Source organism: Aspergillus pseudoviridinutans, assembly GCF_018340605.1.
Source record: "Aspergillus pseudoviridinutans IFM 55266 DNA, scaffold_4, whole genome shotgun sequence".
NCBI lineage: Eukaryota > Fungi > Ascomycota > Eurotiomycetes > Eurotiales > Aspergillaceae > Aspergillus > Aspergillus pseudoviridinutans.
This window is the reverse complement of record NW_025091284.1, coordinates 4,184,924-4,212,641: the sequence shown is the minus strand read 5'-3', so window position 1 is coordinate 4,212,641 and position 27,718 is coordinate 4,184,924. Positions and strand designations below refer to the sequence as shown.

Sequence of the window (27,718 nt, the reverse complement as noted above, 5' to 3'; positions counted from 1 at the left end):
AAAAAACACAAAAAAATCTGCTTTTGTTGTTTGTTTTTTGTCTTGTTTTTTAGCGATATAGAAAATATTACGATCGTTATGAACCCCAAACTCGTATTCAAGTCCTGAAACATTAGAAAGTAAAGCAGTCTGCTTCTGAAATTACGAGCGGGTGTAATCTTGAAGCAATAACAAGAGGAGTAGTGATGATATGATGGCGGCGATAATGCTGCCTTAACGCCTTAGGCATTAGTTTCCTGCCTCAGGCTAGTAACTTCCCCCTCAAATGAGCTCCGCAGCCTAATTGCCTGAGCTAGGCAGGATACGCTCATCATCGCCTTGTCGCCCAAAGCTCGCCAACATACCCGCCCAGTCTTACCACTTGTCGCGGGTCTATCTCTCATGCTCCCATAACCCGCATCTAATCATGTCCCGGAGGACGCTGGGTGGAGGTCGTGTCCTGGGCACTCCGAACTCTCTCGCTGCAGCACCATCGACGCTGTCTCCGCAACAGAAGCCAAGCATCTTATCGCCGTCCGCCAGCAGCCTCTCCCTCAATTCCCAGGCCTCCGCCTCCCAGTTCTCATCCGAAACGCAAGATCTCACTTCCCGAATTTCTTTAGAAAATGGCGCGACGTCCATATCCGCGGCCCCGGCGGCCGCCGGAGCTCAGCTTGCTTGTCCGATCTGCAGTGAGGAGATGGTATGGCCTACACCCCTCACCTCAGCCCCTGCCCCGGCTCCGTGATTTGGGAGACGTGTCATCTTGTGATGAACTAACGAGATACAGGTAACTCTCTTGCAATTGAATAGGTATTTGTTTCGATGCGCTGTATTCGCGACGCGTGCCTAACAGTAATTCTAGACACCTCGATGACGTACATCAAAACCTCGAAGACGATCGGCAGGATGAAGTCAAGGATTGGTTCAAGGTGCAGATGGAAAAGGCGAAGCGCTTTCAGCCTCTAGCTGTATTGAATCAGAAACTAAAAGGGCTGGACGTCTTCGAGTCGAACGAGAACCATCACCCATCCGTTGGTCCAAGTCGGCCCGCGGGGCCCCAGCCGGGTTACAACGAGCCACCGAGAGCACTGGACCCCGAAGACGTAATCACAAAGGATCACTGGCAAGTTAGGGGGTTATATGACACCTGCCTGGAGCCGTCCTGCGGGAAACGTCTGAATGCCACCAATGGCTGCGTCAACTGTCGCAAGTGTGGGAAGCTCTTCTGCGAGGAACATACCATGTACCAGATGAAACTGTCCAGATCGGCGCAGCATGAGCCTGTGAGGGGTTTGTGGTATAGGGTTTGTGAGACTTGTTATAAGTCAAGGGAAGGGTACAATGACCATAATGGTACGTTGTCTGTAGCCTGTGTGATTGCGACATGGCAATACTAATTCGGATCAGGCCTGGTTCGAGACCGGATGGCCGAATTCAAGGCTGTGAGGAAGCAGACCGTTGACAAAGCCACACTGGAAATTTCTCGGCTGGAAAAGCGATTGACACGACTCACCCAGCTATTAGCGAGTCTACCTCCGGATCAGATACAATCAGGGGGAAAGCGTTGGCCAATCTCATGGCAAAACGATCAACGGAAAGCGCTCGAGCAGACTATTGTTAGCTGGCAGGACGACTCTGGCGTACTTCGGTGTCCTTTCTGCCAGCAGGAGTTCACCAGTTATACCTTTCGCAGACACCATTGCCGAACCTGCGGGCGGGTCGTGTGCGGTGACCCTGCGACTGGATGTTCCAGTGAAGTTCCTCTTAGTATAACGCCTTGTATGTTGTCCCATTTGGGTCCCATTTGGATTGTTGTCATCTTTCGCTAATTGCATAAAGTGGCCAAGGCTACTGGAGAAAAGACGCCGACTGCAGGTGCTGTCAATGTTGACATAAGGCTTTGCAAGGAGTGTAAATCGACCCTATTTGACCGACGAGACTTTCAAGCAGATATCATGCGAAGACCTCCGGACGTCAGAGCATACGAGAATCTGGCCCAGTTTGAGAGGGGCATTCGGCTGCTCTTGCCCAAATTTCAGAGGCTCCTCACAACTCTGCAGTATGTTGCAAATCTAAACCATCGCTGCTATATCTAACATCATACTTTCTTATCAGAGACCCAAGGCGACCACCTTCTGCGGCCCATATTGCTGAAGCTTCGAAAGTTCGGAAACGACTTACTGATTCCTTCGCCCAATATGATGTTGCAGCCAGGCGTATTCGTGATATGCCAACCGACTCACCAACACAACAGCGGCTTCAAAAGGCCATCTATCAGCAAGCGACTAACTTCCTGCACCTTCACATGCTTCCGCTGAAAGCTTTGCCCAAGATTCTCAAGCACGCAACACCGAACGGGCGACCTATAAGCCCCGCCAACTCAATTGGGACTCCGCCTAATCATGCAGGAGGTAATCAGCGACCAAGAGAGTCGGCACTCGCGTCTATCAAGTATAACGGTATTGCTGCTAGTGGGAGCAATACCAGTCTAGCCAGCGACACGAGTAGTGCCGTCTCCGCTTTGGAAGCAGAGGAGAAAGCACTGCGTGAACGCCTTATCGTCCTAGAAGAACAGAAATTCTTCGTATCGGAAATGATTGCGGATGCGAATAGACGTCGGAAATTTGATGAGGTCAGCAGCCTTGCAATGAATGTCGAGGAATTGAGTCGGGAGATAGACCGGGTCAATGGCATGCTGGCTGCACTTGACTTTGAGGGCGTATATACCGGCAGCCAACTTCGTGCATAGTCCGAGGCTGGTGCTTCTTGCTGCAGTTCCGCTATATTTTCTGGATTGAATTGTTTTGCTTGCTATACTCTGTCCGGTGGCTTATTGGTTATTGGATTCAGCATGGCGTTTCGATATTGCATAGCATGAGGCGTTCTGGGTATAGCATGTGCTATTGAGCTTGTATCTATTGTGTGATTGCTTCAAATTCATCGTGCTCGTTGATAAGGGAGTGGCTATGTTCTTGGTATTCTTGATATACTTCGGGTTCATATTATACCGTAGAGCAAACAGGAGCGGCGATTGAAAGTTAATTGCGTGTTGTTCTGACCATTCCAGCTCATGTCATCATGTCTTGGTCAAAGTCCGAGTCCCACATCCAGTTTATCTGTCACAATTCCCGGCTACAGGACGCACATCTCACGTGAGCGATCTGGGTCAAGGCGGCGCCGCACCTTATTTGGACCGCTGGTCCCAGTGTGCTTCCTAGAATCGCGCCGTGTGTTCGAGCTCGGTCTTTTGTTCTCATCTACTGGGGATTGCTCGCGTGGGGGAACAATTCCATAATCCTCTAAGCCCGGTATGAGAGTTGATGAAAATCAATCGCCAAGAGTCATGACTTAAAAGCTGTGGATCTCGCAACTACCCAAGGTACGCTAAGTGGAGGCAGTTCATAACCTTAATTCACGAAGGGTAAACAAACCGACAACGGCTGTCCTCTTAACACTATGGTACATATACCCTCTTGCCTTTTTTATAATATGGCAAGAAAAAATTCCTGACCTAGGAATAGCTCTGGTCCAGGCGCATAGTCTGCTCTGGCCTCCTGTCATCACCCACAAGAGTCCCCTGGCTCGCACCTAGCCGGTTGCGAGTCCCCGGAATCTCGATAGCAACTAATAATCCACAACATCGGAATATATCCCAGCGAAAAAAATTCAGTATGAAATCAAATCACTCTGACAGCCGTCGGTTCACGGTTAAGGTCAAAGGCCCGCACGAAACCGAAAACGCTGACCACAGAGACCTCCTTCTTGCACAACTGAAAAAGATCCCACGGGACATCCAGTTTCTCGAAATTACGGAAGATACGCCGTCTGATGTTGAATGGGAAATGCTTGGCAATCACTTCAGCAATATCAAAGATCTTGAGATGCGCACGGGTTTCAACGAGGAGTTGACTGATGCGGAACTACCCACACACTGGCCGCTGGAACGGCTTCTTGTCAGCGACGCCTGTGCAGAAGTGTTTCGCAGTCCGTTCGTTCTCGAGGGAAGAGTCAAGCATCTCGTTCTGCTACTGACGTCTGGACTACGGTTTGAAGGGCCGACCAGCGCTGAGCTGTATCGTGCGAACAAGGAGGCGATTTCCCGCGGAGAAAAAGAGGCCAAGTACATGACTGTCCGCGAAGGAACGCCCGAACAGAAGAAGATTGAGCTAGTATTCCTTCCGGAACTCGTCGCAGAATCAATGAATGAGCGGTATGCCGGGACGCGCGCGACGCCGCCACTGATCACCAACACTGACTTACCGCTTCTTCCGACGGAAGTATCATCGAAGATGGAGAAGCTGGAAATATTCGAAAACGACGCTATCGATACCTTCAACCGGATGACCGTTGCTCTTCCACATGTCGTAGAGAACCTGTCTACACTCAACATCCGCTCCACCAGTGGCTTAGATTTCCACTTTACGACTGAAGAGTGGTTTGCGTGTTTTCTTCCAGAGCTTCCAAAGTTGAGGACCTTTGTTCTTTCCGTGGGCGATATCTTCAAGGATGAAAACCTCCTCCCAACACTGTACACTCTGTTTCCCCCGAATCTCTCAACACTGCGCTTTCGAGGTCCCGCGTCGCTTGGCAGGTCCAGCGAGTGGGCCAACTGGGTGAAGGCCTTTGCGTCTTCGGACTTTCTACCAAACTTGAAACGACTGAGTTTCGTATTAGATTTACACTATGAGGCTGCAAAGGAAGGCACCTCTAGAAGGGAGCTCGTCGCGGCACCGGAGGATATACTTCGAGATGCGCAGGATGCGTGCAAACAGCTGTATCACGCTGTTGAGCAGCGTGGGATTATTCTGGAACCATTCCAGGATAAATGGTCTGATCATTGCGCACTCCTCAAACAGGTTGATGAGCGCTGGATGCAACTTTGATCTGTTCTAGCCTATGATGGGCCTATGTACTTGTAAAATAAGAACTCCACTCGCATGTATTATACTCAAGAAACCCCTCTCAATCTATTATCACTTCATAAAACTGAGTAGTGTGCATTTAGACACAAACATTAAGTAGATGAGTCCATCTAAATAGAGTACTCTCCTGCACTTTAGCCCACTGTATTGGCCTTGGCGATATCGTCTCTTCATATCGGTACGATACTATCAACAAGGATTGACAGTTTCGTACCATCTTATTGAGTTGTATATGTAGAGTCATAAGCAGCCAAAATCTGGCCAACGCATCATAAGTTCATTGAACATCTACTGTACGGAAGAGAATATCTCCTCCCATACCTCCACCGACTGCACCAGAGTATCGTGATCCGTTCCATCGACCGTCGTGGAGACATAGTCAATAGCCTCCAACCCCGGTGCCCGCCAGCACTCCTCAAAGTACTTTTGTCCCCGGCTGCCCACCAAGGCATCCTTGGCAGCAAAGAACGTCCGGACACTGACCCGGCGACCCGCGGACCGTTCACGGGCCGCCAGCGTCTGCACACAGTGAGCATAATCCGAGCACTCTCCCCATGAGCCACCATCGCCCTTCCGAAGACACTGCAAGGCCTCGCTGTTGGCCCCGACGGTGTTCTCTTCATACATAAACCGGAGGGCGAGGCGAGCGAGCTCCGCCTGTTCAGCGTACGGCACGCCATAGTCACGTTCGACACGCTGCCAATTGGCATCGAGGAATGAGCGGTCCTTCGCTGCTTCGCTGCTATTGCTCCATGATGACACTCGTCGGACCACAGCGCCGCTTGCCGCCAGCGCGGGGGTAGCCTGCGTCACGAAGAAGCGTGGGATGAGGTGCCACATTGCGAATGCCTTGGTGGGCACGTACTGGGCCATTTGCATCGCTGTAACGCGCGAGTGGGCGGTATCAACCCACGGAGCTATAACAGCATACTGAGCTATTCATTCTCTTTTCTCTGTATTTTGTTTCTTGTCGCTGGTCTTCAAAAAAAGTGAGAATGGTAGGGTTGAAATACCTAAGAACGTAATGACCGGGCTCATAATCTCGCGACAATTCGCCCAGGTATTGAGCAGGTAAATGGTTCCGGCACTGTGCGAAACAAGGCTGACGCGCGGAATACCCAGATGGGCCAGCAGGCGTGGCAGCATATCGACCCAGACGGCGATGCGCTGAGCGAGTGGTACATCGGTCGACGCGCCCATTCCAGGCCGATCGACCACCAGCAGGCGCACGCCAGCACGCTCTGCGATTACATGCATAGGGATGCTGAGATAGCGCGAGCCGAACATCCCCGGCAGGAAGAGCAGCGGGGGGCCTGTGGTGCAGCCTATGTCGGCGAATGTGACGGGGAGGGGGCCATATGCTGTGTCGAGAATGACGCGGCGATGGAAGCACCTGCTGGAGATGAGGGTGAGAGGATCAGACATGATGAGTTGGATACATTTGTTGATATTATATTTGTTCATAGTCTCAGGGATGAATTGCTGACGATAATTGTCAGCTGCCTGATTGTACAGCCTTACCCTTTGGGGCTAGGGTTCGATGATATTGATGCCTGATATCTGAGGTGTCAATTTCCTGCAACCCTAAGGATCAGGGCAGTTGGCTTTGTTAATGGGTTCAATCATCTGTAAGCTATTGCCTTGCTTCGTTTCCTCTTCATTTAACTAGGTAATTCGGAGGGATACACACTACCTTTGAGGAATGATATGAGCAATAGCAACACCATTCAACTTTAGACATGAGAGTTAAAACCACGGTTGAAGGCGTCACTGGAGATTCAAGTACGCTACTATAGAGTATATAAACTCATAAAGAAGCATAGCACCTGATCTCTATAGGATGATAGTTATAATAATATGATTTTCATGGCCAGTAGGTGTTTTCCTATGAATAAACTTATACCTGAGGATGCCAGCTTAAAGGACTTTCTTTTGCCAGCCAGGCTGAACTGGGAGTATGTTGACGGGAATTTGACTACCATCGCTGTATTATTCTCTGTCCCCCAGATTTTTATTTCAAGTCAGCCTGGGCCAGCGGTTGACTAGGAGTCTTCCCTCTGTAACCTGCTATCAGCAAGCTTCACGTAACCACAGTTTACATGCACTTACTTTCCTCTCATCATGCTCATCCAGGATCGCTTTAGAAATCTTCACAGCCATACCATAGAACACATTCATCACATGCGAAGACACCTGGGTAGGGGGAATAGAGCCATCAACCACGCGCAGATTCTTAACTCCATAAACCTTGGCATTTTCGTCCACGACACCCCCCAATTCCTTCTTCATCATGCTGCACGTCCCAACACCATGATAGTTGCCACGGAAGTTCTGCTTCGCATAGCGGGCCCATTCTTCCAGGCTCGCGTCGTCGGGCAGCAACTCCCCCGGCACCGTCTCTTCGCCGAAGAACTTTCCCATTTTCCCGGAGCGGGTCAGCTTACGCGCGAGCTTCGACGCCGCAGCCTGCCCGTAGAGGTCGAGCTTGTTCTGGAAATAGCGGGGGTTATACTCGAAGCTACGCAGGTAGGGGTCGCTGTTGAGGATTTTGACGTATCCCCGCGTGAAGGGCAGCAGGTTCCACAGGTCAATGTGGATATGGTTGTCTGTGTCAAGAAACAGTTCCGCATAGGAGACGTTGTTCTTGCCCAGCAGCCAATTCTGGTAGTTGACATATTGAAGAAACAGAGCGGACTGGTTGTGGAAACCGCCTCCGGCAACGGTCTCGGCGGCCCATTCGCGCAGTGTGGCGTTGTGGTTCACGAGCGACTTGTAATACTCCGCATCTTCCCCGAACACCTCCGCGAAGGTTGCAAAGTACGCGACTTGACCCTGCCCATTGCCCTCCGGGGTGGTCCGTGCGACGACAGAGGTTGTGGTCTGATCCTGCATATTGAGGCCAACAGGAAGATCGATCTTTTGTTCGATGTTTACTTTAGGGTTCCCTAGCACATCAGCCGGACCGATCCCTGAATATTGCAGGATCAGAGGGGAGATAGTCGATCCAGCAGCGAGGAGAACCTCGCGCTTCGCCCTGACGTTGAACCTCCAGCCTTTCTTGCGGTGGGTGCCGAATTCAACTCCCGTCGCTGTGTACTTTGGGCCATCCTTCTCAGTTGGCTCGAGATTGACTCTGCCCACAAGCTGGCCGGTCAGGACGGTAAGGCGGGCTTTTGCCGATTTGTCGTTGAGCACAGGCTCCAGCCACGACCGCGCAGCATCCGTGCGAACCTGTCCCTTGGTCAGGGTGTTGAGGAACATGGACACGCCGTGGGGAATACCGCAGCAGAGATCCTGCTGGTATGGGGCGCCAGTGGTGTCGTTGACTGTTTGCATTAGCGCAAAGATAAGCGGCGACCAATTGGTCTTTCGATCTCGCGCGCCAACCTCTACCTTGCCCTTGTCATGGTTGGAGTTATGGCAGCCCGGCTCGTAAGGGTGGTGATGGCCCTCGGTCACATCCTTGTCCTTTGTTGGATCTCGAGGCTTCTCAATCTCGTCCATGTATTTTTTCAGGTTGTCCCAATTCCAGCCAGTATTTCCAAAAACATGTTCCCAGGAATCGATCTGATCTCTGTGTGGACGTGTCCAAGTTCCGCCGTTGATAAGAGTGGACCCTCCGAGGCCATTGCCGGACCGAATGATCTCAACCCGCTTGTGGATCTGGGGGCTGGTCTCATAGGCATGGTCAACGCTGCTGCCAAAGATCTCACCATATGCGTTCAAATCGTCGATGATGGGACCGTATTCAGACCCATAGTATCCGCTCTCAATCACCAGAACTTTGAACTTGTCCCGGTGCTCAAGAAGCTTGGCAGCGATCGTGAGACCTGTGAGACCTCCCCCGGCGATTATATAGTCGTATGTCTGACCTGCTACTTTTTCAGGATTGCTGATGACACCTGTGGCCTCTGGCGCAATTGTGCTGTGGGCTGTGCTGCTTGGAGGAGCCTGAAAAGGGACTTGAAATGGCTCAGAGAGTGTTCCGGCCGCGAGGGCCAACCAAAGTAGGGGAACGTACTTCATGGTGAAAAGTACTCAGAAGGATATGTCGACGACCATTCTCTTAGTGGGGTTCCTAGGAGAAGATATAACTACGATGCATATATTGAGTAATGTTGAGAGTTGGTCATGATTGCTTAATGTTGAACAACTGACCGTCAGGAAGGCGTCAGAGACCTTCGTGCATGGGAGCGACTTCTCCATTTCATGCAGTGCGTCTATACCAGGTTAATTTATCGGCTCTAGAGTACGTAGTCAAGAATCCCAATTCATCTAGACAGGCTATGAGATGCTAGATTTATCTTGTGGTTCTATGAAGGTATAACAGCCAAGGAAAACGCGGAAATTTAAAAGATTAGAATAAACTACTTGGTTCTTCCTAAGCTACAGAGGTATCCATTTGGTAAAGGACAAGTTCAAAACGTCCCTGGGTCCAATTAACATGCCCGAAGGTGGCTATGCTCGAGCATAGAACTGCAACGCAGCAGAGACGTCAGGATAGTAGGTAGTCATAAAGTCATATGACGCATGAGCGGTAAGTAAAAAGAGCAAGTCCTCCAAGGATGAACATTATGCGACATTGCTACAGATAGGCATGCTTCATTCTGCTAGTTCAAGATTTCCCAGTCAAGAGTGATTTAAATAAATTTATGGCGCTATCTTACGGGCGCTCGAACTAGATATATTTTATGGTGTGAGCAACTTAGCTAATACCGCAGGATTCCAAATCCTCCTGGCCCTCCTAATTAATCTAACTGGGTTTAGAGCGAAGTGGTATTATATACATGAGTTTGCAGTTGCTTAGAATATTGATAGTCCCCACAACCCAGAATGCTAATGCTGAATACGTACAATGCAGTCATGGCCATGAGGCAATGATAGCCCGCCGGCTGCTGATCTGCCGACACTAGAGGCTTGGCAATAGTCGATCTACAATAAGGTTGAGCTTATTTGAACTGACAACTATTTTATTTTTGCGTCCATAGGCTAACCAGAGAGCAAAGCATTTATTTACTTACTTCTCAGCACCAAGGCCCGATTTTTTGCCAAGCCTAATTCTTCTCTGGCGACATTTCCGCTTGCCCTCTATCCGCCTTGACGGCCTCAACAACAATGGAGAAGGCGTGATCAGAAGCCTAGAATGGGCTTCAAGAGTCGTGTTATGCCCTGGACTCTGCAGCCTGGACATGCTAGACATGCTTGGCGGGCCACAGTAGAGTGACGAAGCTCGTCGTAGTAGAGCTTTACTATCATCTGAGACAAGGTACATTGAGTACTTAAAAGACGCCAGAATAGATGCAGGAAGAACTCACAGACCCCGTGCTATAGATATGTTTGCGACTCAGGCGATAGGATTGGAAGTTAGGGGAATAATCCGCATGTCGACTCCATTTGCAAATACAAGTGAGTGATTTCGATTCGCTTCAAGTGGATTTTCTACAAACGTCGCAGTGGCTTGTACATGACTGGAAATATGTTCTGGGTGAAGGGAGCCGATAGGCCAGTGGGTGCAGTATGTTCTTTCCACTGAAACGATGTCTCATTACATATTGACAATGCAATAGGCAGAGGCGATTGGTTGTGTTTCTGATGTTGGGGATTATCTGTAGGATGTAAGTCTGAAGGTGCACTTCACTATTGCATGGATTGGCTCTTGTATAATTTCCTGGCATCTGCGAAGGTCCTCAGAAGTTATCTTTGTTACTTTTTAGATGTGGTTGTGAGGCTACATAGGACTCAAATACAGCACAAATCACTTGGGAGTTTGGCACTTACCTTACTGATTTGCGTTGCCTTGAAAGACGTTAGTGGCACTCAGCTAATTGATCATATGTTTCCTGATTTGTAAATATATTCCATGTTACTTCTATAATAATATAAGGAGGAAGCGGGTCAAGATATTAATATTGAAGTCTAGTAGGTGCAGTACCCCAGGGGGGAAGGAGGAGGAAGGACGAATAAAAGTATGTCAATAAATTAGTTCTGGCATAAGCCAGATGTCAGCGTGAACTAGTGAGGATTATACGGAAACATCACAGTATACAAGTTGAAAATTTCCAATGTAGCAAGAATAGCCAATTCTTTGTCTCCAGCTCATTTGCATATAGACTGAAGAGCGCCAGTATAGTATATTTACAGTTATGAACGAGCGGGAACGCTACACCAAAAGCTTAGCTAAATAGCATAGAGAAGTAGTATACTGCTATGTAATACATATCCTTTGCTTCTATTTGCTTTGCGGGATGCCATTAACGGTGAGAGACTGCCTACAGTATGGACCAGCCATAGTATAGGAAAAATAAGTTGAAAGGAAATCAAGGATTTATAGTGATGAGGTCATATGCGCCCACTAATGTAACCAACGTTGGCTTTCACCGCACCAAAATATTCTCGAAAGTGTCGCTGATAACCACAAACCTAATCTTAGTCCCTAGACCTATTAGGGCGTCTAGTGCATCCGCAGGGTGTCCCATGACGGGGAAGAGGACAGTGTACTTATGGAATCTGGGAAAGTCAATCGGGCTCCGAACCGAACAAATCTGGAACTCCCCGCCAATAGTACGATGGCCCGTCGATTCCCTAAAACCCATCCTAAGTTTGGCTGCTTTAGGCTTATTTTCAACTGGCTGTCACTGAATATGACCTCATTTCAGACTGCGTCCCTCATGCAGACACGAAGCCGCCTGTTTTGAGGGGCCAAAGTAAGTGGTCATTGTTATGTAGCTTACAGAGCATTTTTCAGACTTGTACTGTAGAAATAATGGCCACCCAATTTCGTGAGGACTTCCCACGTGTCCTTACAACCTAGGAACGTGAAATAAAGTTTAGAAAATGCAGAAACAATCCGGACTCATTCTAAACCATATCTCTGTTCCACGCTACGTGGTCCAGCTGATATAGATTCATGTTTAAGGATCTACGTCATGACGTAATAGTAGAATCGAAAGATTTATTGCCGCTCAACCATAAACCGTTCCTATTAATGCTCTGGGCTGTCTCTTCAAATCATTTATAGGCCTACAGCTGTTTACACTATCAAGTCATTTCGGCACTCGCCGGACACTTATGGCCGAGGGCAGTGATTTCATGTAACCAAGTCGCCATGGCTTCGAACCAGAACAGCAACCTAGTATCTCTTAGGAAAGATCTGCTGGGGATTGTTTGGATCTTCACATTTGTTGGGGTGATAAATTGCGCAAATTGGACGACCTTCCAGTCTGTCAGTGAAAGCTCCCATTAGGAGTCGTCCGGAGAGTATGCTAACTATAATTCGACTGGACAAGCGGCCGGATATCCGCGCCCCAGTTCTCAATATCAGCATAGAAAACGAGCGTCTTCTTAGCCCAGGCTATATATTTCTCGCCCCATATGGTGTAAATATGCCAGGGCCCTATATCTATGACACTTTTGGTGTTTGTGCATTACCCTGCTGCAATGTCTCAACAGCGCTGACTTGTCTAGAACCTTGTATGGAGCGGGGCAAATAGCTCTGTCACTGATATTTTCCATAACTTCCACGTGTGCCCCTATGATGGATCAGACCACCTCTGCTATTATCAAGGAGTTCAAACCGAGGGATATGCAAGGGGTCACCATACGATCTTGGACGACACTTACCAACCAAAAGCCACAGTGGACAGTGGGGACGGCATGCTTCCAAGCGATTTGCATGAAATGAGAGTCATTGATGGAAAGACAGCACTCATAACAATATATGAAACATTGCCCTATGACCTCGACGCATATGGCATAGATCCTCAAATTGGTTGGGTTATAGGCGGCGTCTTCCAAGAGATTGATATAAAGACAGGAGAGGTCCTGTTTGAGTGGAACTCGCTTGACTACGTTCCCCTTTCGGCTAGCCTTGCTTCTCTGGACTTAGATGGAGTGGTTGGTGATGGCTTGACTAATGGTAGCGCTTGGGACTATTTTCACATTAATTCAGTTGATAAGAATCATGAAGGCGACTACCTTGTCTCTGCAAGACATACCAGCTGCATATACAAGATTTCCGGCCAGGATGGGTCCATTATCTGGCAACTGGGCGGCACTCAATCTTCTTTCCAACTGACAGATTACGAGTTCTCCTTTCAACATGACGCCCGTTTTCGGGAGGAGAATGAGACCACGACAATTCTCTCTTTCTTTGATAATGGATCCAATCAGCATATATACACATCATCCACTTCGTCAGGGATGATTATCTCCATCGATCACTGTACGAACACCTCGACATTGATCAGACAATTCAATGCCCCGGGCAATGGTCTACTTTCAATAAGCCAGGGAAACACCCAAATATTGCCAAACAAGAACGTGTTTATCGGATGGGGCAGCAACCCTTCGATTTCGGAACATACTGAGGACGGCACTGCAATATTCTTTGCCACCTTAGCATCTCCAGGTGCACAGAATTACCGTGCATTTAAGTGGAACTGGACTGCACAACCAAGCCATCCTCCTACCCTTCAGGCATACAGCGCATCCACAAACTCAGCAACTACCTTCTGGGTAAGCTGGAATGGAGCCACGGAGGTCGACTGGTGGAGAATCTATGCCGCATCCCCTCATTCCGATGAATTCATACCTTTGGATGTAATATACAGTCAAGGCTTTGAGACTAAGTATGCCGGCTCTAGCTACTACCCTCAGTCTTTTGCAGAGGCCATTGCAGCAGATGGATCGAGTTTAGCAAACTCATCAGTTGTGGATACATTTTTGAGCTGACATGGGAGACACTCGGGGTCTAGGACAGTCAGCCGGCAGATCAGTATTTGAAAGATCAGAGTTCGCATGTAAATATTTGGCCATTGGCTTGGGTTTAGGCGTATCACACGAATCCCCCATGGTCATCCCAAAGACATCTTATTGTATATCAGCAGATGCGTCTTATTCAGTATCAAAAATACATGGATTGCAAATATGGATAGCTCCGCAGTGATCCAAGCTCCTGCATGGGATGCTGCTGCTGCTGAAGCACTTATATATGCAAATCCTACGAACTCTTGGCAGCGTGGCATCTATGTATGGGTTGGTAAGCCACGACTATGTAGTGAATTCGGACAGAGAACGCAATATTGATTAAGGACCTTTTCTAAAAGGTCGCTGGATGTGAAGTTCCTAAAGGTCCCAACCCAAAATTAAGAACACCTGCAATGACCGATTTTCACGCCCATTCTGTAATGCTGTCCCCGTTCCATAGTAACGTCTACCTTCAGCCTCTCCTCAAAGATCAGAACGACATCAGAACCTCCAAATTGAAAATACGCCAGCTCTTCACCTTTATGCAGTTGTGCGCCAACATCTGCAGTGAGGATGACTGATGATACCATGGCCATACCGACAGGCAACACGGCAACCAGACCAGCGCCTGTATCCAGCACAATCAGGCCTCTAGCTTGGCAAAACTGGTAACCTGTCTCGTTGCGGACACTAAGTACTGAGCCGGTATCACCGACTAGGTTCGGTTGTCCGGCTGTAGCATAGACTTGCATATAGTTTCGACCGACAATTGTTCGAGCCTCCAAGACTGTACCACCGACGGGTGCATGTACCCGGTGATAATCGTTCACGTCTAGGAAACCATGCAACCATGTTCCATTGGCGAAATGCTCCTTGTATAGCGAATCATTGAGCAGTTGAGCGATCCGCCACTTGAAGCCTTTTGTGGTCACGGTGGAATCCGCCGAGACAGGATGAAGTTCTTTAAACATGAAGTCGGCGGGACATGTCAAAACTGAGTCGTCTCCAATGGCAGCAATGGGGCGTCGACCAGGTTTGACATTGCGGCAGAAGAATTCGTTAAACGTCCTCCATCCTCCGCGAGGCTCAATGTAGTCTTCTATATTGTACGCAGGGCTCGCCCTGAATGTATCCAGTGACCCTGCGGAAGCAGATGAATCCATAAACATCCCAATCCCCTTACTGAATCGCACCATCCAGTTCGAGAGCCAGGTGAGTTTGTCACGTTGGCTATTTTCCGGCTCAGATGATGGCCGAGTTGAGCCCTGATAAGCAGCAACAGAAGGCTGGTCAAGAACAAACCACACCTTACATATCCGAGAGAGGATGTCCTTGGGTTGTGCAGCTTCACTTGGTATCCAATGAAGCTGGTTGTTGATAAATCGAAAGTAATCTTCTAGGCATTGGATATCCTGCATCTCAGCTGTATTGTGTGAATGAGCTGTGATGATTGCGACTTCAAAATCGTCCCTCCGTTTTGAATCTGACATAATCCATTTTCTCAGATCCCTAACAATGTCTGAATAGTCATCCTCGATATAGGAGGAGCCTGGCTTTGGGCCTAGAAAGGAGGATGTAATTATTGCAGAAAGCTCGGTGAACATGGTTTTTTGAAGTGGTAGTTTCAATCGCGGCCTGAATTGCTAGTCCCCTGGGAACTTTAAACTATTATATATTCTCATAAGTCATTGTGAGCCGCATGGTCAGATTCGGCGTCAGTGTAGTCGATGGCTGGCTGAATCTTACCTTAGGATGACACTTAAGCTACGGCCGTTCCGAGCGCTGGCCGTCCAATATTAATCGACACATGCCTGCTTCAAGAAGGAGCTAGACTGCGTCGAGTCTAGTTAGCTGCATCAGAACAGCTTCTGAATATGTTCACCGAAGTCGACGACGGTAATATTTCAGAGGCTTAACTGTTACTCTCGGCTCTGGCAGTAGTCATTCTCACTCACGATAGCATAGCCATTCAACCTATATTAACTAGGCCCACTTAATCCACTGAAAAGAGGAATTCCGGTAGGAGCTACAGCCTGCTCAACATGCCACTCATAAATTCATTCCAAGGTGGGCTTGTCTCCCCAGGGACAAACTTGCCATGGGGAGGTCGCCACATTGGCCAAAACCGCAGCGGTTGCATTTTCTCCTCCATATCCTTCCATTCATCATCTGGTCTTTCAGCTTGTGGCTCTACCGCGTGCTTACGGAAGGGAATAAAGCCGTGTCTCATGTAGATCGGAACACCCATAGCCACCACAGATTCAAGCCACGCTTCTATTCCGAGTTCATCTGCCCGGCGACATGCATCAGCGAGCAACATGTCCGCAACTCCTTGCTGTCGATATTCCGGGAGGACAAAGCCAATATATAGGTCTATGAATTCGTTATTTTCTAACTTTCCAAACTTCCTCTCGGCTAGAACTTACAGACATGCGGCCTCCGCATGAATTTCTCATGCGGTGCCGTAAATATGCGCAGGCACTCGTCGATATACTTCCGTTGGCTACCGGCAGGATACCAGAAGGCAGACTGATGCTCGTCGTCGTCCTTTTGAGCAGGAGGGCTCTTCTTGTGGACCTTCATCAGCAGACCGCCGACGACTTTGTTGTTATTCTGTGTGTCAATGGCCTTGATCCACACTATGTCAGGGTCATCGCGAGACCACTGGCGTTGCAGCTCGACCAGGTTTCGGAAGGCTGTTTGCTTTTCCACCTCAGATTCATGGCCAAATATAGGGTAGAAAAATCTAAAGATTGATTGTTGGGGATGCTCGAAGCTCGCTACCTCGCAGGCAACTAATTCCTCGAATTCGTCCGCGTCATGATGGACTTCGGATAATTGGAAGCGCATCGTCTTAGTTAATATTTGTGTTATTTGTCGGTTGCTGAGAGAGGAAATCGAAAAATGTAGAGTCTGTCGTTAGATAAATTTTGTGGATCGTAATATATACCATTTCTCACACATCACCACTCTTTTAATAACCTAGGGTAAGCTGCGTAGTAATTCTAATATTAACTGCGCAACACGTGCACAACACTGACAGGTGGATAGGTCAATAAGAAGTAAGCACACCAGGTAGCCATACCCTCGCCTTCAATAAGCGCTCTTACTGTAGAGGCGTTTCAGCTCAGCCAGCGCGACCCACACCTCAGCGCGACTTGTCTGAGTCAGATTGCAGCAACCTCTCTGCTCATAGTAGAGCTTACTGGGCGTAAGCAGCAGTTGGATCGGCCCTTAAATAGCTATAGTATTGCAGAATTAGGACCAGGATCTATTGCTGATGTGAAACAGGTGCAGGATATGTCAGCACTTGTAGAATTTAGGGCATTAAAAGCCGACAAAACCGCAGGAAACACAACAGATGACAAAGATGTCAACCATTAGGTTAATTAAAGTTAATCTCATTTCGTTTGTCCCTGCGTTTTATTTCCGGCCGCCTTACAACCTTATTGGTGGAAATATGTAACCTGTACTTAAGCTTACTACCATAGCAAATGTAAATAATTTCATTGTGAAGGTGGAAGGCGGAAGACCTGGGCCAGCCCATTATAACAATATCTTGTAATCGGCTGTGAACTTTTCCCAGATTTAAGGGTTTGGGGTGCGGTCATAGACATGGATAAGAGTAACGTGGAATTCAGACTGGTGAATATCATCGGTTATCACCGCTAATTGAGGGAGATTCTTTGGTTTGGCCGAAGATGCGTCCTGTGAGTCGTTGTAGATAATTTAGGTTGTGTGGTATCATTAAATGTGAGAATAGAGGCATGTAAACCGAATTCACTATCATGCTGTAAGTAGTACTGTTCGCGAACAATTCCCAGCGCCCCTGGCTTGGCACTAATCCACTTTGAGACGCCGACTTTCCAAGGGCTTGTTTCTCATAGAAACACCACCTTCGCGGCCAAATTTTGTGTTGCTCTTCATTCTCCCACACCTACACGACGGGATGGTAACCTGCACAAGCGTACCCGTGGCTCTGCCCCGAAATGGCCCATTAACTATGACTGCCATCAAAGACATTGTCGGAATATTTGTCCCTGAGTGGCGCATTATGGATCCAGGCACACTCGTTGTGAAAAAGAATGCTGGAGTAAATCAAAACTATACGATAGAACGACCAAAGACTGAGGGTGACGCAGATCCAGGACATGGCAAGGTTTTCCTCAAGTTCCACGGCGAAGTCGACAGAATAATCGAAGTGTTCAAGCACTTAGTCCCCAACAAGCACGAGGAGGCGAAGCTATGTCACGATTACGGTCAGTCAGGTCTTGGTGCCAAGGTTTACGGCTTTTTTCAGACAAAGGACGGCACGTTGGGAAGGGTCGACGAGTTTCTGGATGCACGCAATTTGGAGCCAGAAGATGTGGAAGACGCAGGTACCTGCTAGCTGTCACCTGGGACATCCACAACATGCTCTGCTACGTGGAGCAGGAGGATAACAAGGACCTCTTGAACAGCTTGGATCTCTTGGCGTTTAACAAGCTGTTTGAAGACTTTGTCAACCAGTATAACAGGCTCGGACTGGACATTGACGAGTAATAGGGCCAATGCTGGGCTATGCCGATACATAGGATACGGCACAGCCATATCAAACCACTACCCTCAACAGCTTCATCTCGCTTGCGAGCTTATCAGGCACAGAGAGCAGCAACCTGAGCAAGCATTGTCATTTTATTACTTTGTTAAGTTCAACCGCTCAGATCGGTAGGGTCTACTTAAACAATGTAGATGGTCAGACGTCAACCGTGCCTCTGCGTCGACAGCTTATACGTCGACAGTTCTTCAACGTAGGTTCATTCGAGTCGCCAGCCGTCACCACATTAACGCAAGGGTAGTGCTGGGTAACATCATGTTCTTGCAGTTGCGCTCAGAGGAGTCATAATAGACGTTGCAATCTGGACAACAGTCATGACATTTCACTAAATGCTCCAGGGCTTGGATGATGTGGCCGCTCCACAGCTAATTGAGACTGCGGAAATGCTTGGCAGGTACCCATGCCACTGGTTGTATTTTATGAATGTATTTCTAACCATCTCAATTCATATACATCGTTTTTGGACCTGCGGCGGGACGCAGTGATGATGGACGTCGAAGTGGTGATGACTGACGACAAAGCCCACAGCGAGTATAATAGTGATTCGCGAGAATAGAATGACCGCGGTCAAGGATCCTTGGGTCTCAAGGAAAATTGATGAGGAAGCTAGTTGACAAGAATCACAGCGAACAAGCTGGCTGTTGGCGCGAAGCAGGAAGCCACAGTCTAAGTATACACGCGTCTCATCAAGTGCCTGGGCACACGCCATTTGAGAAGCAGGGTAGCTATGACTGGAAGGGCCATCTATTCATTTGACACAGTCATGACAAAACTGAATGATAATATTGCGTGTGAAACGTGAAAAGGAGATGGAGGAGAAGAAGAGGTTGAACGCATAGAGAGAAACGAAAGCAAGCCATTTCCATTTTAGAAAGCGAGCACTCGTGGGTTGCAGCAGTCAGACGACGATGAGCAAAATGTGATATGTCAGAAAACTTACAGCAATACGAAGTTTCCATACATGGTTTATCTCTGGCATTTCTTATACGTGATTGTATGAATCTGGTTGAAAGGCTATCGTATATGGGGTCGTTGCAATAAGGAGGTGGAGCTCTCGTGGACTAGCCCCCAATGAAGAATGAGAGTCCTGCATAGAAACTGCAGCAACTAAATGCCAAGGTATACTAGAGACGAAAGGAGATGGGCCACTGACGAAGGAGAAACGCGCGTGGAAATAGCCTTTCTACATAGAAATCCCTCTTTGTTGTGGGTACACCTGTCGCAGGCGGGTTTACTTTTCCCCTTCCTCTCACTACGTTCGTTTCAGGGCACGATCCTCCCGGTCGATCATCTAGGTACAGTGGATGGCCCCTACTTTGCTGCATCTCACATGTAAGTAATGAGCTCACTGACTCCTAACTGCTGAGGCGCTGGCTGCACGCACCGTGCAATGAGACTGCAACCTTTCAACATGCATTAGTTTGGCAGGGAAAACGTGCTCCTATGAGAAGACCTGCTTGATCATTTCAGACCACAGTACCCCATGGACAGCTTAAGGGGACGATGAGGACAGGTAGCGATCATAGGTCCCAGGTTATCTATCCAGATAGTATCCATCTAAGGTAGCCATGGGCATCTATGATCGCATATTACAACAATTGAACAACTTGACCGAACTAGATAACCGTTCCCTTGACCTGCTTCCTATCAACATTATAGTTCTTCCACATAGCAATAGCCGGGAACGCAAGGACCACAACAACAGTAGCCGTAATACATTCATATTTCTGACTCTCCGTCCACGCATGATTGATCGCATTCCTGGCCGCACTGCCAGGCGGGTACACGAGCTGCGCCGTCGAACCACCAAGATAAATAGCAGCATAGTCGGCCTTTGCGTCATCTGGAAGCGCACGGAGCAGAGCCTGCGGGAAGGTGTTGGAGTAGATGGCCACGGCAACGGCGTAGCCGATCGCCCCGCCAACGCTCGCAGACAGGCTGATCATGGCGAGCATCATGGGCACGCTGTCGCGGTCCGCAGCCGCCATGACGGCCATCTCGTCCCCGATAACGAGAGTGCCCCCGCCAAAGGCGATGAAGATCTGGCACATCACTAGGTAGCCGATCTTGCTCTCGGTGCCGCGGAAGTGGATCATGAGGCCGGCGCCTAGCAGCATCAGCGGAGCGCCGAAATACAGGCAGGCCTTCTTGAAATGTTTGGTCTGGCGGATCCAGATGCCGAAGAGGACGGCCCAGACTGTCGAGCCGACGCTGTATATTTGTGCCATGTAGCCGGTGTTGGAGGTATTTAGGTCGTAGACGACCTGCAGGTAGTAGTAGTAATACTGGTCCCAGGTGTAATAGTTGAAGAAAATGACAGCGGACAATATGCAGGCCCCGAGGACAGTCCGGTTCTTGAAGAGTTCCCATTTGATGAAAGCGGTCGTGGCGAAGAATCTCTCCCATGCAGTGAAGATGGGGAAGAGCAGCACGCCGATGATCACCATGCTGATAAAGGTTGCCGAGGAATACCCGCTGTAGCCGTAGGTCTCGAGGCTAAAGGGCAAGAGGAACAGGACAAAGGCGGCCATGAGGAGAAAGGCGCCAATGAGATCGAACTCCTGACAGTAATGCAGGAGCGACTGGAGAGGGGTCCGGCCGCTGGGGGTTCGGAAGAACACCCCCGTCTTCTCAGCCTTGCGCTGGTAGAACTTGAAGACTAGCGCAAGAGGCACAAAGGTGAAGAAGATAATAATGGCAAAACAGCCGTAGGCCCACCGCCACGTGGAATGGGTATTGAATGCCTGAGCGGCGAGCGGGCCGACAAAGGCCGTACAGATGGTCGGGGTGCCAATGAATGCGTAGGCAAATGCTCGATTTCGCAGACCGGATGCATCGGCGACAAAGACAACTAGGATGAAGTTGACGGCAGTGTAACCGATCCAATACAGCGTGTATCCAGCTGCGAAGCCATTGGGACCGTTGCAAGAGGCGATCACGATAAGCCCGAGGATGAAGACACCGACGAAAAGGAGAAAACCCTCGGCCCGGCCCCAGAGGTTGAGCGTCTTGGCGATGGGCAGCTGTAGCACTCCACCGATGATAGTTGAGAGGATATAAGCCTGGGAGATTTGAGGAGCCGATGAGAAGCCTGCATAAGCGTAATAGATCATATTGTTGCTAATGGAGAATTGCAGGGCGAGAATAAAGAAGCACACCCAGATCCTATACAACGGGATCCGTTAATCGATTGTCTGTCCTCTCTTCTTTGTATGCTTCTAGTCTGTCCTGGTAGAAGATCGGGTTCTGTGACGTACTCACCAGGCATATGTGGCATACAAGGCGGTCGTGGACCATACTAGGGCCGTGGCTTCGGCTTTTTGCACTCCAATTTGGGCATCTTGTGTGATCTCGTCGGGATGCTCGATGATTTCCCTCTCATTCTTTTCCTCCAGACTCGGCGTGTCGGAGGCGGCCTCGATGTTGTCTGTCGTTCGGGTACTGACCTCCTTTTCAGTGGTTGCCCCCATTGTATATTCGTATTGCGGTCGCGATCGACATCAAGAACAGCCAGTGCGATGGCACCAGTGCACCAACTTATAAATCATTTCCTCGGCGACGAAGTGAGATGCAGAATATCCGGAGAGCAACAAAGTGTCCTTAATCAAATATATCCTGTCTATAATAACCGTCGAGCAACAAGCCGCTCGATTGGTAGTAGACAAGTGCGGCGTGCGACTATTTGGGTCTAGTAACTTGCTCAAATCTGCGCAGTCCTATGCAGTCATCATCCATGTGGAAACAATACTAAGCAATCCTGTAGGCAACCTGGGCTACATACTGGAACTTGAATGATACGCATGTGTCCGTCTTCTCTGAATCAAGAGACTTGGACAGATGATTTATTTAGCCGACGTCCACTGGCCCATCTCAAGGTGGAGCGCAGGGATATGCGCACATTTCTCCCAAGTGGGTTTAGGTCCAGAAGTCGGAAATGTTTGCTGACCGAGTCAGAAACCACTCGATGAAAGGTGTTTAGATGGTCATTTTAACATAGGAGAAATAGTAGTGCAGTACATGTTCAAAAGTGTCCCAGAGAAGTGGGCGGAGCCGTGGTAGATGGAATGTTTTAGTTAGAGTCAAGTTCCGAGACAAGGCTTTATATGATCTCGCGGCAGAGCGTGGAGGGCAGAATCTGATCGAGTAGTCGCGTTCCAATTGGGCTCGCAGAGTCACGATACTGTCGGGGTGGGTTATGCTCAGCCTTCATAAGAATCTGCTCAAACTGCCGCGCCTACGTCTGTCGGCTTCGTGTTCACAGGGACCTCATGATGGATCATCATCGGGCTGAGGCGACTTGGCAGCCAATCTAATAACCGCTGAATGTGATATCTAGGACCGCGTCGCTGGCCCTTCTTTGGTGGGTTGGGATTGTACAATTTCGACAATATGGACCACAGTGACCACAGCAAAGGAATGGCCATGTCAACGGTCTTCGACACCAGCACCGAGATTACACTCTTCTTCCGCGGTTGGACGACTACCACAGCAACCTCCTACACCTTTACGTTGATGTTCCTTTTCGCCCTGGCCATTTTCAACCGCTTCCTGGGCGTGCTAAAGTTTCAGCTCGACGTGAAGCACACCGAACCGATTGAGAGGGGAGTACCCAAGCTGCAGCTGGCCACTGCCCGCCGACGCCGACATGCCATTCCCAAGGATCGTCTGAGTCCGCTGCCTCAATACATGAAGGTCGCCGAAACCGATCCCGACCACGAGGCGACCTTCCCGTCGGCTCCGTTCCTGGGGCCGGATCCCGAACGCACACGTGATGGACTGTCCTCCACCTTGACTCAGGAGCCACAAGGGCCCCTGGCAAAGCGCCGCTGGTGGAGCGCGTACAGACGCTGGAGTTGGCGACGGGATGGAACGAGGTCGCTACTCGAGGGACTTCGGGCGCTGGTTGGCTACGCATTGTAAGTGCACAGCACCCTTTCCCGCGCCGTCGATGCCTAATTGCTGAACTCGTTTAGGATGCTGGCGGTGATGATGTTCAATATTGGGGTGTTCTGCGCGGTCCTCGGAGGCATTGTAGTGGGCGAACTGTGTCTGGGACGCTATGCACGGCCCTCGTCAGGATGGCAGGATGGTGCGTGTCATGACTAGGCAGTGGACAGTTGAGTCGAGGACTGCACATCGTTGAAGGAGAGGCTGTCGCCGTAGTCATTATTCACAAATCATGTAGCTCCACACTGGTTCCCCGCACCAAGACTTAGAAGCAGATTAAATGCGCAAATCCGCTCAAACCATCGCAATGGAGCAATTGAGCTGAAACTAACGTGCAAACTTCTACTGCATTAGCCCGATGCGCTCAAATATTATCTTAGTGAGATCAGTATACACATAGAGGGTGCGTTAGTCACTTGCTCCGAGATCGACGCGCCCGGTAAGTGAGGAAACTAACTATCAACGCATAACTAATCCAGACAACCCCAGCAACCACCCCATATGCAATTACCGCCCCAGTGGGAGCTATAGAGGTCCCAATCCCCGTGAGACGAAAGCCAAGCCCCGCATTGATAATACCTAGAGTGATAAACGTACGACCAAACCACCGATGAGCATAGGCGGCGATACTCTTCTTCCCTGTTCGGCGGAAGTACCAATGCTGCACGAGACCCATCGCTGGCTGGAACAGGATCAGGGATGAAACAACTACAATGCCAATAATGGGATGGTAGTAGCCCACGAGGTTCAGGCTTCTGGCCATTGAGATGCCGACGCCGAATCCCGCGATTACCATCGCAAGGGTGCTGATCTGTAGCCAGGCGTGGATAACCACTGTCCTGGAGGACGGGAAAAGAGGGATTCCAAGGGCGATCAAGGGGAAGAAGACAACAAAAGCGACGATCATGAGGACTGCGTGTGCCTTTCTTTTCTTCGAGACGGACTGCGAGTTGAAGGTCTGGCCGGCTTGCGCGGAGCTGGAATTTGTTCCTGATCCACCGAGAAACGGGTTCTCGGAGCTGCCACCGGTTGCCTGCTTCATGTTGACGGTTGCAACACCTGAGACATCATGCATAACAATAGTCGCCGAGACGCTGTCTGAATCTAGCATGGGACCCTCTTTCACAGCCCATACCCACGGGCTTGATGTGCTCGTCACATCCTCATGGCCACCTGGCCAGGTGATACAGCTATCGCACCGTATGTTCGCCGTGATGATTCCATTGCTGATTCCGCTACCATTGAGGATTGAAAGTTGAGCCTGCGGGTTGAAAAGAGGCTCGACGTGCTCGACTCCCAACCGCGGCGAGACGGTGATATTATTCTGAGTCGCATAGACGACGAATATATTGGCCCCTTGCATCACGGCTCCTTGACCCCATGCGAACCACTGCACTGTTTTTGTAGATCGCATCTGAATGAAAATGGGCCCGGAGCCGGAGCTGGCAGTTGATTCAGGGACATTTACGCTGTATGTTATTCCATTTTCTGCCGGAGGAGTAAAAGTCTGTACTTGGCCGAGCGCGTGGTTGCATACGATGAGCCACCAGCACAGACAGTATATGATAGTCATTGTATCCGAATACTGGAGTAGACCTAATTGAGTTTCCACGAGGATAGGTGAAGGTGGGAGGAGGATGGAAAAATACAACACCTGTTGGAAGTTGATGCTCACTTTGCGTCGATTCAGCCAGCAGTATGAACATGTGAGCTTCTGCAGCCTCCTTCCAAATGTGATTAGCTGGTGGCTTTGCATTCATGCACCAGTGGGGTTACCATTTCTGAAGGGCTCCAATCAAGGCGAATATTGCTTGTCGAGCTCACTTCCATCAGAAAATGACGCAGAAGACGGGCAGTGCAAACCTTCTGTATGTTAAACTTTGGATATGATCGAATCCGGACGATCTCGGCGCAGCACAGCCATATGAGGAACAATCGCATTGAAAAGCGAATGAGAACGCCGCAGTAGCTAAAAAAGTAACTTTCCAATCTGATGATAATTGCCGGTGGGCTGATGTAGATCCCGGCGAGAACACAACGTTCCACGGTAGACAGGGAAGCACAAACGCAATCGTACTGTCAAAGTACATAACCCATCACAACAACTACAATTGAGTTTGTGATGGTCGGATCCCGACGGAGTTGAGCGCCACTGTGGCGACAAGCACATTGACGGGGGTTCTAGCATCGCTGCATGACCCTACCTATATACGAAGCTTAACGTACCTTTGTCCTAGAGGCTTTTAGTCCAGCCTATTAACACTGAAGGTGACGTTGGCCTACCAAGTCGTCGCTGCACTACAACCCTAAAATAGCTTAGTACTCCTACTAATTTACTGCTTCCGGGGATTGAGGCTGTAGCTCGCGCCCTGTGATCTGAGTTCTGCGGGGCTATGTAAAGTGGCGAGGTATCCCGTATACTGCCATTTGAATAACTCTTACTTTGGCTTTCGCGCCAGTCATGACGCAACCGCATGTATTCAGGTCTTGGAGTATGATGAGAGGGCTTAGCACCTATGCGACTGCTAGTACTAGTTCCTGCAAAGTTATAAATCAGCACTAGAACCACATACGTAGAATGGAAGAATCTCCTTCACCACATAGGACAAGTTCAAATAGTGCATACGAACAATGGCCGGAGCGCTCAATCTCATTCTCGCCATCTCTTTGCTTCCTCTCATCTATGCCCAGTATGGTGGCCCACCAAGCAGCACATCATCCTCATCATCCTCATCAACAACCTCATCATCGTCAACTTCGAGTGCACCATCAACCACATCATCCTCAGCTGCGGGTGCGGTCCAAACGGTCAATGTAGGGCAGAATGGTTTCACATTCAGTCCAGATACTCTTTCCGTCTCCCCAGGAAGCAAAGTCGAGTTCCACTTCTTCCCGGGCAACCATTCAGTGGTTCAGGCTGCCTTTTCAAAACCGTGCCAGCCGCTTAACCAGTCGAGTATCTTCAGCGGGTTTATGCCAACCACAAATGAGGTATTCACGTTGACTGTTAACGATACCAACCCTATCTGGTACTACTGCGGCCAAATTGGACATTGCCAGGCTGGCATGGTTGGCGTCATCAATCCACCGTAAGTATGGCACGCCGAGAGGACAAACACGTCTCTGACTGTGTATCTTACCCGCAGAAGCAATGGACCAGATACACTTGCTGCATTCAAGTCAGCAGCACAAAGTGCAGGAGGTAGTACGGTTCCTACTGCTGTTGGTGGTGGCATACTAGGAACACCGGGCAGTGCGTCCTCGTCGAGCAGCAGTAGCTCGCAATCGTCAACTTCTTCCAGCTCTAGTTCTTCAAGCACCAGCTCATCGGCGACCTCGACTTCGAGTCCAACTTCCACTTCTACTTCTAGTCCAAGCCCCTCCCCGACAAGTGAGGGATCAACATTCCGCGCTTGGTCATCCCTGAGTATCGTCATGCTCCTGTCTGTTTTTGTAGCTATGCTTATATCCTAGTCTGAGGGCCATGGTAGCCTTCATTTGCCTCTTACAGGACAAGTGTGGCGGTCGTCAAAAGTGGACGTCTCTGCTGTGATTCTATGTTGGTCTCGTCGATATTGATTTACTTATAAGCTATGTAATGATACTTTTACCGCTACTGAGAGATGAAGAGGTGGAATTATCTAATTAACGGATCTCGTATGCTGTACATAATCAGTACTTTTTTTGCGACATGTTAGCATACGGCAAGCCGTTGGGATAAAGCCAATAAAAACATAAATTAATTATTAGTAAAATGGGATTTTATAATTTTTCTGCCAGTAATAAGCACCTAACTGGTTTTAGATTTTAATTTCTTTTCCCTTAGGTATATGCGATCAGTGTGATAATATAACTATTGCTTAAATATACTTATAGGAAGTCAAAATCACTATGTAGTAGGGATATTGAATCACCATATTAAATCATCATGCAGTAGGAATATCGAATCGCCATATCAAATCGCCATCTAGTCGGGATAATCGAATCACCATATAGTTGGAATATTGAATCGGCGTATCAAATCGCCATATAGTAGGGATATCAAATAACCATATTGAATCGTCACAGTAGGGATATTGAATCACCATCTGGTACCAATATTGAATCGCGATATCAAGTCGTCATTACTATGTGATGAGTCAATATGCCTACTTTATGATGAATTGGCGTTTAGTAGGGATACCAAATGGTATGAAATGGTAATTCTACTTAGGCGGAATTGGCAGCCGTACATAAACCAAAAGACGCTTTTTTTTGGTTTGTACCAATGGCTTGCCGTATTAGCAAGTGTATCAGGACTTGCACTAGGTAGCTCCAAACAGTTAGTAGTTATCTGCTGGGCAATGTCAAATGTGGCAGCTTGCTAGGGCTTGGCCGGGTAGACTGCCGGCTGATTATGTGCATGGGTGACCATAGTCTAATACTAGACACTACTTTGCACAGATAATAAGAATACTACTAATGGCTTCCTCGCCCCTGCGGCGGACCGGTATTTGGATGTGATGGAGTATCTGGCAATCGAACT

General features: G+C 49.0%; 11 protein-coding genes across 11 annotated transcripts; 4 read left to right on the top strand and 7 right to left on the bottom strand.

Annotated features, from left to right (window-relative positions):
- Positions 1 to 406: 406 nt before the first annotated feature.
- On the top strand, positions 407 to 2,731 carry Asppvi_006897 (putative vacuolar segregation protein (Pep7); the record flags this gene model as incomplete). Its single annotated transcript, XM_043302792.1, has 6 exons — positions 407 to 682; positions 770 to 792; positions 845 to 1,335; positions 1,390 to 1,761; positions 1,822 to 2,041; positions 2,098 to 2,731. 6 exons carry the CDS (start codon positions 407 to 409, stop codon positions 2,729 to 2,731), a joined length of 2,016 nt encoding a protein of 671 aa, XP_043158727.1.
- Positions 2,732 to 3,653: 922 nt separating this feature from the next.
- Asppvi_006896 (uncharacterized protein) lies at positions 3,654 to 4,865 on the top strand (the record flags this gene model as incomplete). Its single annotated transcript, XM_043302791.1, has 1 exon — positions 3,654 to 4,865. One exon carries the CDS (start codon positions 3,654 to 3,656, stop codon positions 4,863 to 4,865), a length of 1,212 nt encoding a protein of 403 aa, XP_043158726.1.
- Positions 4,866 to 5,192: 327 nt separating this feature from the next.
- Asppvi_006895 (alpha/beta fold hydrolase) lies at positions 5,193 to 6,329 on the bottom strand (the record flags this gene model as incomplete). Its single annotated transcript, XM_043302790.1, has 2 exons — positions 5,193 to 5,821; positions 5,918 to 6,329. 2 exons carry the CDS (start codon positions 6,327 to 6,329, stop codon positions 5,193 to 5,195), a joined length of 1,041 nt encoding a protein of 346 aa, XP_043158725.1.
- Positions 6,330 to 6,946: 617 nt separating this feature from the next.
- Asppvi_006894 (GMC family oxidoreductase) lies at positions 6,947 to 8,930 on the bottom strand (the record flags this gene model as incomplete). Its single annotated transcript, XM_043302789.1, has 2 exons — positions 6,947 to 6,961; positions 7,014 to 8,930. 2 exons carry the CDS (start codon positions 8,928 to 8,930, stop codon positions 6,947 to 6,949), a joined length of 1,932 nt encoding a protein of 643 aa, XP_043158724.1.
- Positions 8,931 to 14,047: 5,117 nt separating this feature from the next.
- Positions 14,048 to 15,253, bottom strand: Asppvi_006893 (phosphatidylserine decarboxylase; the record flags this gene model as incomplete). Its single annotated transcript, XM_043302788.1, has 1 exon — positions 14,048 to 15,253. The coding sequence occupies one exon, from the start codon at positions 15,251 to 15,253 to the stop codon at positions 14,048 to 14,050; it is 1,206 nt and encodes a 401-aa protein (XP_043158723.1).
- A 422-nt stretch (positions 15,254 to 15,675) lies between these two features.
- Positions 15,676 to 16,499, bottom strand: Asppvi_006892 (uncharacterized protein; the record flags this gene model as incomplete). Its single annotated transcript, XM_043302787.1, has 2 exons — positions 15,676 to 16,022; positions 16,076 to 16,499. 2 exons carry the CDS (start codon positions 16,497 to 16,499, stop codon positions 15,676 to 15,678), a joined length of 771 nt encoding a protein of 256 aa, XP_043158722.1.
- A 1,153-nt stretch (positions 16,500 to 17,652) lies between these two features.
- On the top strand, positions 17,653 to 18,191 carry Asppvi_006891 (uncharacterized protein; the record flags this gene model as incomplete). Its single annotated transcript, XM_043302786.1, is given in 2 exon segments — positions 17,653 to 18,028; positions 18,040 to 18,191. The coding sequence occupies 2 exon segments, from the start codon at positions 17,653 to 17,655 to the stop codon at positions 18,189 to 18,191; spliced, it is 528 nt and encodes a 175-aa protein (XP_043158721.1).
- A 1,671-nt stretch (positions 18,192 to 19,862) lies between these two features.
- Positions 19,863 to 21,716, bottom strand: crmC (siderochrome-iron transporter crmC; the record flags this gene model as incomplete). Its single annotated transcript, XM_043302785.1, has 2 exons — positions 19,863 to 21,411; positions 21,508 to 21,716. The coding sequence occupies 2 exons, from the start codon at positions 21,714 to 21,716 to the stop codon at positions 19,863 to 19,865; spliced, it is 1,758 nt and encodes a 585-aa protein (XP_043158720.1).
- A 919-nt stretch (positions 21,717 to 22,635) lies between these two features.
- crmD (putative copper transporter crmD) lies at positions 22,636 to 23,352 on the top strand (the record flags this gene model as incomplete). Its single annotated transcript, XM_043302784.1, has 2 exons — positions 22,636 to 23,162; positions 23,220 to 23,352. The coding sequence occupies 2 exons, from the start codon at positions 22,636 to 22,638 to the stop codon at positions 23,350 to 23,352; spliced, it is 660 nt and encodes a 219-aa protein (XP_043158719.1).
- A 253-nt stretch (positions 23,353 to 23,605) lies between these two features.
- On the bottom strand, positions 23,606 to 24,766 carry Asppvi_006888 (cytochrome and DOMON domain-containing protein; the record flags this gene model as incomplete). Its single annotated transcript, XM_043302783.1, has 1 exon — positions 23,606 to 24,766. One exon carries the CDS (start codon positions 24,764 to 24,766, stop codon positions 23,606 to 23,608), a length of 1,161 nt encoding a protein of 386 aa, XP_043158718.1.
- A 1,108-nt stretch (positions 24,767 to 25,874) lies between these two features.
- Positions 25,875 to 26,630, bottom strand: Asppvi_006887 (uncharacterized protein; the record flags this gene model as incomplete). Its single annotated transcript, XM_043302782.1, has 2 exons — positions 25,875 to 26,081; positions 26,334 to 26,630. 2 exons carry the CDS (start codon positions 26,628 to 26,630, stop codon positions 25,875 to 25,877), a joined length of 504 nt encoding a protein of 167 aa, XP_043158717.1.
- Positions 26,631 to 27,718: the final 1,088 nt, after the last annotated feature.